The sequence below is a fragment of the Aplysia californica genome, unplaced genomic scaffold, assembly GCF_000002075.1.
Source record: "Aplysia californica isolate F4 #8 unplaced genomic scaffold, AplCal3.0 scaffold00042, whole genome shotgun sequence".
NCBI classification, from domain to species: Eukaryota; Metazoa; Mollusca; class Gastropoda; order Aplysiida; family Aplysiidae; genus Aplysia; species Aplysia californica.
In genome coordinates this window covers 2,026,989-2,036,436 of record NW_004797312.1, presented here as the reverse complement: position 1 = coordinate 2,036,436, position 9,448 = coordinate 2,026,989, and the positions used below count along the sequence as shown (strand labels likewise).

The following is a 9,448-nucleotide window of genomic DNA, read 5'->3' as shown; positions in this document are numbered from 1 at the left end:
CACACACACACACACACACACACACACACACACACTCACACACTCACCCTCACACTGCCACTAAGTATAGCGGTGACAAAGTCGATCTCCTCAAACTTGACCTGCCACAACATACTCTCCAGTTGTCGGTGACGCCGATAGCGACTGGGAGAAAAAAAAAAAAGAATAATTCAATTGTGAGGCATTATGGGGAAAATCAGGCGCTCGGCAAAATAATGAAATAAAAGAAACGACAATTTTGCTGCCAGTTGGGTAATTTTTATCGATTTTTTTTTTTTTGGGGGTGTGTTTTGGCTCAATACTTTTTACGTCCAGGTAAAATAAGCTTTCTGCGTGGATTTTACTGAATTACGTTGATTAAAAGCACAAAAAAAAACAACCGCTGTAGATTTTCACTTTCCAAGGACTCTCAAGCTTTGAAAGTCACTAAACTTTGGCGGTCATTTTCTCGCTATTTTACCTCTGAAACCAAGCGATCCCCACGTCATTCAGTTGTAAAATATCCCGACCTCCATTCCAAATCGATGGGTATTTTGTTCATCCAAAGCAAGGAAAATGAACAGGCTTTTAGATGAAACTAATAACTCCATATCCAAATATTGACGAGCGCTTGATTCCACCGTCATGACGCAATTGTAAGTGCGGTCAAAAATTCATGGCGCAACTTATTGTCAAATATTTTCTAAACGATGGAACATAGCCTCTCCAGCTTTTTGTTGGAAGTGTTTTATGACGTTCGCAACTGCATATTAATAAGGTCATAATATGAGCGCGTCTCCGGCTTTTGCGCAAAGACTTGTATTAATTTGTCTTAACAGATCAATATTTTAGCAAAAAAATCTGTTACATGTATTCTAGAAAATTCCGGAATAAATACTAATAAAAAATACAAGTGGGTGGTGTCTACCGATTTTAAAATGTTTACAGCTGGGGTAATATTGCATTTTTTAAAAAGTCTGTTATTTTTTTCTAATCTTTATTGAACGCATGTTTTGAGAACCTTTTGTGCAAAAAAATGTGTTCACTATACAAAGAATTTCTTGTCATAAATTTTGCAACTAAAAAGTTTCATTGGTGAGCTGTGATATAGGTCATATATGCGTATGCAAATGTGCGTGATATGAGAAGCGGGAAGTGCTGGGAACAATCACATTTTCCGCGTGAAGGAGATGTATTGTATTTTTTACAACTTTTCCCGTTCAAATATCAAAATAGAGTGTTTAAGTGAAGCATAACAAATTTTTTTCAACATAGTCAAATCAAAATCAACATAGAAAGTTCAAACATCAAAATAGAGAGAGCAAATGTAAGACAAGGAAGCTCAAATATCAAAATAGCGTTATCAGTTGTAACAATAGAGAGTTCAAATTCATCATTATCACTTCAAATTCAACATTTGCTATCTTCAAATTCAACACACATATTTTGAACATAATAGGTTGTTTGACATGGTCTTGAGCACCCCCCCCCCTTTCTGTCTGTCTGTCTTTCTCTGTCTATCTAAATCTGTTTTTCTTTCTTTACTTTATCTCTGTCTGTCCCTACCTCCCCCCGCCCCTCCCCTCTCTCTCACTCTCTCTCAATCTGTTCAAAGTAGCAGCAGCGACAAATGCATGATGTGTATGGCAGGGACATTCGAAGACCTGTTTTTTAAATTTAGTTGAAAGCGTAATCTACAAGGGTGGCTTCGACTATCGAAATAAGCTCAACTTTTATTGCCGTGGTTACTTTTCCAAATCTCTTTTCAACAACGTCGTAAGTTTCGATCGTTCGGCGTACGGTATTGTATGCAGTATTTCGGTTGATTTGCAACTGTTTAGCGAGCATTATGAAATCGTCACATCGCAGAAAGGCTTCTCGTATACCAATATTCTCTGTTTATCATCGAAACTAATTACTCTTTGTATTAATTTGTTTTTTTCTTCCTGGTAAGATCTGTTACAACGGTCGAAGTGTTGGATCAAACAAAATAAATGAGATGACTGCGACGGTTAGATCTAGAATCGAGAACAGTGACAATGAATGTAGCTAGGAGATAGATATTTGAACTTTCATTGCTGCATTTGAACTGGCTATTCAATATTTGATCGAGAAAAGGTGTAGATCTAGATCTAGATCTAGATCTAGAGAGTACACGTTGAGTACTGAATGCAAGAGACGTAAACAATAAGCAACGAATGTTGCTAAGAGACAGGGTAGCTTCCCCTGACTCAGAGACGATGGTTACATCATAGCTTCGTAGTTTTTCGTTTTGTTGAATTTGAATTTTCCTATGCTGCATTTGAACTGACAATGACGAATTTGATTTCCCTAATGTTTACATTTGAGCTCTCCTGTGATTACATTTGAATTGATATTTGCTTACGTTGAATTAATGTTGAATTAATTTGACTATTTTGATATTTGAGCTTTCGATGCTGCATTTGAGCTCTCTATTTTTTATATTTGATCGGGAAAAGGTGCAGATCTATAAGTTTACGGAAAAAAAAAGTTTTAAAAAATCCATCCTCAATTGTTGTGGAAAAATATGATTAAGTTAAGACAAATTGATACACACGGCTGTACAAAGTATGGTTGACATTGATTTACTCATTAAGGAGATATTTGAGGATAAGTTGCGCAACGAATTTTTAACCGCACTATACTAGATATTTTGACATCTCATACAAAGACCACATTTCAAATGCTTAGGTAAGGAACAGAATCACCAGTGCAGGGGGGGGGGGGGGGGCAGCATGAAGATCAACTGACCACAGTGAAGAGACGAACATTAAAATGGTAAGGGCATGTCACAAGATCCACAGAACTTGCCAAAACAATCCTACAAGGAACCGTACAGGGAAAGAGAAAGAGAGGAAGGCAGAGAAGGAGATGGGAGGACAACATTACAGAGTGGACAGGAAAGACGATGGGTGACAATCTGAGGAAAGCAGAGGGCAGAGAGAAATGGCGAGAGCTGGTTGTCAGATGCAATGGTGCCCCCACAGTTGCCCCAACCACGGGATAGAAGAAGAAGATACCAGATATTTCCCACATCTCTATGCCTCAGATATATCATGGCTTTGTTCAAATCACTCTTGGGGGAACCTTTTTTTCTCGTCCGTACAAAACTAGATGGAAACACTATAACAATGAAATGGTTAAAAAAAACAAAAACAAAAACAACAACAACAACTAGTCAAGAAGCATCAAGGTGTATTACCGTAGCGAGATCTGCACTGCCAGAGCGACCACAAAGACAAAGGAAGATCCGGCCGCCGCACCCACGATAGAGTCGGTGTAGTCTGCTTCCTGGTTGAGCTCTCCTGTACGGGGTGAGTACAATACATAAACATACTTTTTTTTTGGAGGGGGGGGGGGGGGGGGGGGAGCGATATGGACAAGTAATACTGTAACCATAGTAACCATAGTAGCAAAAAAATATCGTCAAAATACTGAAATCGGAGGAAACAAGCAGTTTCGAAAAGTTTGAACATTTTTATTGAATTCTTATTTTTGGGCTCAACCTCTTTTATGCCCATATAAAAACACATTTCCATGTGAATTTTATGTAAAAACGTTGATTAAAGGCACAAAATATGTACATTTTCAGTTTTCAAGGACTCTGAATCTATAGAAGTTACCATCATACTTTGGTGGCAATTTTCTTGCTAATTTTACCTCCAAAACCGAGTGCCCACCCCCTCTATTCTTCAATCACAAATATCCCAACATCCAGATAAGATAGATAAGTATTCTTTCATTGGAAGCAAGACAAGTAACACAGCTTTAAAGTGATAACATTAACTCCATATGCCCAACAACTGACGAGCGCCTGATTCCACCGTATCGTGACACAAATCATAACCAATATTCACAACCAATAGTAACAACATTAATAAACCAAAAGTAGCAACATTCATATAACCAACATTCATAACCAATAACCAAAAGTAGCAACATTCATATAACCAACATTCATAACCAATAACCAAAAGTAGCAACATTCATATAACCAACATTCATAACCAATAACCAAAAGTAGCAACATTCATATAACCAACATTCATAACCAATAACCAAAAGTAGCAACCTTCACAATATGTTCAAGAGTAAAAGCAGGGCATGAATCCTGCGTTACACTTTATTCAGATTCCACAGATACAGAGGTGCTCGTATGATAATATCCTGTTTAAGTGAACTTTTAACACAATTATACAACAGGTGGGGGAAAATACAGACTCGCAGGTCAAGAGAGACAAACTGTCACAAAGCGGACAATCAATAAAGTTCTGACAAATTATGAAGAAATATTATGTATATAGTTGTGAGTCTTAAAAAATGCCAGAATGCTTTCGTAGGATATTATTCAGTATTACTCTGTAGAACGTGCGAACTCTTACATTTGTAGTAAGATATGCAAACATAGACTATCATCAGTGTCTGCGGTGTAGTGGTTAGGCTCTTCGCCATTGCACACTAGAGGAGTGAGTTCATTTCTTAAATGGGAACATTGTTGTAAAATCGAGTATTTTCATCTGTCCCCAGGGATGATGTGTCCCACTCACTAGACTCACTACAGGTTGGCCCTTACAGGCAGTGTCGAAGCAGCACGCCTGCTGAATAATCGAAACTGTGCCTTTGAGGGTGTGAAATACTGTAGTATACAATTTGCCAAAACAAACAAACAAACAAACAAACATTCAAACAAATAAAAACACAAACAAAAATAACCACAAATAACTAAAAACAAACAAACAAAAAGAAAAAAAAAAAAAAGAAAAAGAAAAAACAACTACGAAACGAACAAATAAAAAAAAAGAAGACAAAAAGAACACAAACATAAAAAACAGCAACAGAAAAAAACAACAACTACAAAACTAACAAACAACAAACAAAAAATAACCACAAAAAACTACAAAACAAACAAATAAAAACAACGAACAAAAACTAAGACAGAAAAAAATCCTACAAAACAAACAAGAAGAACAGTAAAAAAGACTTGTAGGACATACGTTTCTGACAGAACTCTCCCTACAAAACAAACAACACTCAAAAAGACGTGTAGCACGTACGTTTCTGACAGAACTCTCCCTACAAAACAAGAACATTCAAAAAGACATGTAGGACGTACGTTTCTGACAGAACTCTCCCTACAAAACAAACAACACTCAAAAAGACATGTAGCACGTACGTTTCTGACAGAACTCTCCCTCTAAACAAACAACACTCAAACAGACGTGTAGCACGTACGTTTCTGACAGAACTCTCCCTACAAAACAAGAACACTCAAAAAGACGTGTAGCACGTACGTTTCTGACAGAACTCTCCCTACAAAACAAGAACATTCAAACAGACGTGTAGCACGTACGTTTCTGACAGAACTCTCCCTACAAAACAAACAACATTCAAACAGACGTGTAGCACGTACGTTTCTGACAGAACTCTCCCTACAAAACAAACAACACTCAAAAAGACGTGTAGCACGTACGTTTCTGACAGAACTCTCCCTACAAAACAAACAACACTCAAAAAGACGTGTAGCACGTACGTTTCTGACAGAACCCTCCCTCTAAACAAACAACACTCAAACAGACGTGTAGCACGTACGTTTCTGACAGAACTCTCCCTCAAAGCCACAGGGCGGGGTGTCCGGCGGAGCGTTCTTGCTGCCCACTTTGCCCGAGCGCCAGATGACGTCGATGATCTCATTGCCGTCCTGGGGGACACACACACAGACAGACACACTCATGTACAGTCTTAGAGACACAGACAGACACACAGTCACACTCATGTACAGTCATTGAGAGAGACAGACAGACAGATATACTGATGTACAGATAGCACTTTTACTCTTTGAGACAGACAGATATACTGATGTATAGACTTAATCTTTAAGATGTACTTTGAGATCATCTGCATTTCTACCACCCCCTTTCACACTCACTCTGTCTGTCTGTCTGTCTGTTTGTCTGTCTGTCTGTCTGTCTGTCTGTCTGTCTGTCTGTCTGTCTGTCTGTCTGTCCATATCTCTCTCACACACACATACATATACACTTACGCATACACATACACATACACATACACAAACAAACAATTCACACACACATACACACACACAAACAATTCAGACACACATACACACACCAACAGTTCACACACACACACACACACACAGACACGCACACACACATACACACAAACAATTCACACACACACACACACACACACACACACACACACACACACACACACACACACACTCACACACACCCCACACCCACACTCACATCACAGTCCGTCGAGTTCTCCCCCTCAGCACACCCGCCCACACCGTTGGACTTCTTCAGCGATGCCCCGCCCACAGTGTTGGCGATGCGCAGGAAGTCACGAAACTTTCCGTCCGGGCGCATGTCCAGGAACCAGACGTTGGACAGACGGTCACAGTTGTAGTCCATGACCAGACGACCGGTCACACCTGGGGAGGGAGCACCACAGGTACTGGTCATGTGACTTTTAGGATAATATTGCAACGGTCACTCTTTAAAAGAAGCTGTACTTTTAGTGGCTTGTTCATTTGTTTTGTTTTGTGTTTTGTACCAAGTTACTCTGTTAAATGATTGTATGCTTAACAATCCCACCCCCACCCCCCAAAAAACCCCCAACAAAACAACCAAACAACAACAATAACAAGAAAAATATATAAAACAGGAAGATATATTTATAGCTATGACAGTAATTACCATGGTAACGAGTTAGCATAAATTTCTTATCAGCTTTGTACATATTGTTGTCATGTAGCTTGTCTGACATGCTGATCTCTGGTTCAAAATTAATATCAGGGGGTGAGTATTGGTGAAATAGTAATATTTTTTCTTGGAAAGTCTTGTTTTTATGATGGGAAACGAGCCCAATAACTCACAGGAACTCGACTGGACCTGACAAACGAGCCCCACCCAAAAAAAAATCACTTTCACTGCATGGTTTGAAAGATATTTTCAAAAAGACAGCCTCTGACCCCCCCCCCCCTCTCCGTACAAAAACACCAAAAAAACCCAACAACAACCAAACAACACAAAACAAAAAACAAACACAAAAACAAACAAAAGTCCCTTAATTGTATGGCTTTGAAAACAATCTTTAAAACAAATTATTCATTCGTTTTTTCATTCATTTATTCATTCATTCATTCGTTCATTCATTTATTCATTTATTTATTCAAATATTTATTTATTTATTTATTTATTTATTTATTTATTTATTTATTTATTTATTTATTTATTTAATTACGTTTTGTTTGTTTTTCTTTATTGAGGGTGGGGTGTGACAATAAATAGAACTTTTGCTCAAGTGGACTCACCAATGGACTCAAAGTTCCTGGCCAGCTGGAAGATTCTGGAGCCGTTCCTGGGGTCCCCGCCCTCCAGTAGTGTCTTGTTGACCAGGTAGGCCCAGAACAGAGTGGCGTCATACACGAACGGGGCATAGGCGTCCATGCTCTGTGGTATATATATATCCTATATATATATATATATATATATGAGGCATCGTGGTGAAATCAAGCTCCTCGTCAAAATTATTGAAATCGAAGAAAGAAGCGTTTTCCCCGAGCTTTGACAAATTTTAAATTTTTTAAATTTTTTTTTTTTTGGGGGGGGGGGGGGGGGGGGCGCATTCTATGTCCATTTTAAAACACATTGCCATGTGAATTTTACTGAAAAGGGACCAAATATGTAAATTTTCATTTTTCAAGGACTCTTCAGTTATTGATATTACCAAACTTTGGAGATCATTTTCTCGCTAATTTTGCCCTTTCAATCGCAAATATCATGACTACAATTAAAGATAGACGATTATTTTTTATATAGTTTATACTAGACCCTGAATCACTGTCATTAATTTTAGTGTCGAACTACGATGAAATTTCCAAAAAAATGAAACCTTCTACTCTATAAATAGCCCCAGTCCCAGAACACCCCACAATACCTCATTCCCCGGCGGAAGTTCCCATCTCGGAGACTGGAGTTTGGCGGCCTTGATGACGTAATCAGTGAACTTGCCGAAGACTTCCCAGTTGGACGTGTCCATGATCACCTGCGGACCAAAGGGTCAAGGGGTCAAGGGGTCAAGGGTCTAGAGCGGATAGGATATGACGTAACAAGGCAAGTACCGTGAGGGTTCAGAAGTTGATGATGCATAAAAAGAACGTACAAAAAAATCGAAATGTGTATCCAATTTAAAAAAAAATTAGTAATTCAAACAACTAGATATCAACCAGCAAGCCAGTCAAAATCTTAGTCAATAAAAAAAATAGCCAATCAAATAACTATCCAACAAACCAATAACCAATCACGTAACAAGTCAATCAAATAACTCAACCAATCAGACACTTGCCAACCACCCAATTAGCCAATCGAATAACAAGTAAGTTAAATGAAATAGCCAATCAAATAGCAAGCCAACCAAATAACTACCCAATCAACCAATTACCCAATCAACTAACTCGCCAATCAAATTACTAGCCAGTCTACCAGTAATAAACCAAACACCTACCAGCAAACCAACCCCCCCTCCCCCAAACATCTATCGACAAATAAACCCATTCATCGACCCTCCAACTCACCATACAACCCAACAGCTGAAACACCAACCCACCCTTCTACCCACCAACCCACCAAACAACCCACCCCAAACCCACCAACCCACCAACCCACCGAGCATGTATGACTCACATGTATGACGGACTCAAAAGCGATCCTAGCGTCCTGGTCGTACGTGTCGTTTCGTCGCCAACCGGCGTCAGACAGGACGTGACGGTGCAGTGTCGTGCTGGTGTATACCTGACCGAGATAAGGGGGTGGGGGTGGGGGGAGGAAAGGGGTAGAAGACAGTTAATTATCACGGGAATAGAACATAGTGGGTAGCAGGAAAAGAGAACGACAATAAGAAAAATTAAATACTAAAGAGAAGCTTTTTGTGTGCTGCACAATGATTCAGCGTTTTGGCACAAAGAGAACAATTTGAGCTTACTTGTGACGTTTTTGTAATGTTTAGAAGAGTCACCCGTGAACAATTAATAAACTGTCTTCGAAAACAGTATGTGGATATCTACACGAATACATGAAATAGAGTTTATATCAGAGAAACACCCCCCCCTCCCCCCAACACACAAAAAGTAATTGAATATCCACACGAATACGTGAAATGGAGTTGTTTATGGCTGAAAAAAAAATGAACCAACCCGAAAGGTCGAAAGGGTATTATGATAATTATAGTGCCTGTCCTGAGATTCAAATGTCCTCGGAATACGTCAAAACATTATCAAGGAAAAAAACCCTTCAACCAAAAACAAAGAGAAAGATTCTTTAAGCTGATGTTTGGTTTTGACAATGAAAAAAGAAAAGACTTAAAAATATCGTACAAAACAGGTGTGTGTGTGTGTGTGTGTGTGTGTGTGTGTGTGTGTGTG

General features: G+C 39.0%; 1 protein-coding gene across 1 annotated transcript in view; it reads right to left on the bottom strand.

Annotated features, from left to right (window-relative positions):
- Positions 1-9,448, bottom strand: part of LOC101861023 — a gene marked incomplete in the record, with an annotated part of 48,099 nt that overhangs the window by 10,715 nt on the left and 27,936 nt on the right. The window contains 7 exon segments of the mRNA XM_035968158.1: positions 48-144; positions 3,203-3,305; positions 5,590-5,698; positions 6,270-6,457; positions 7,340-7,478; positions 7,966-8,073; positions 8,712-8,819. Coding sequence (XP_035824051.1) covers positions 48-144; positions 3,203-3,305; positions 5,590-5,698; positions 6,270-6,457; positions 7,340-7,478; positions 7,966-8,073; positions 8,712-8,819 — 852 coding nt within the window.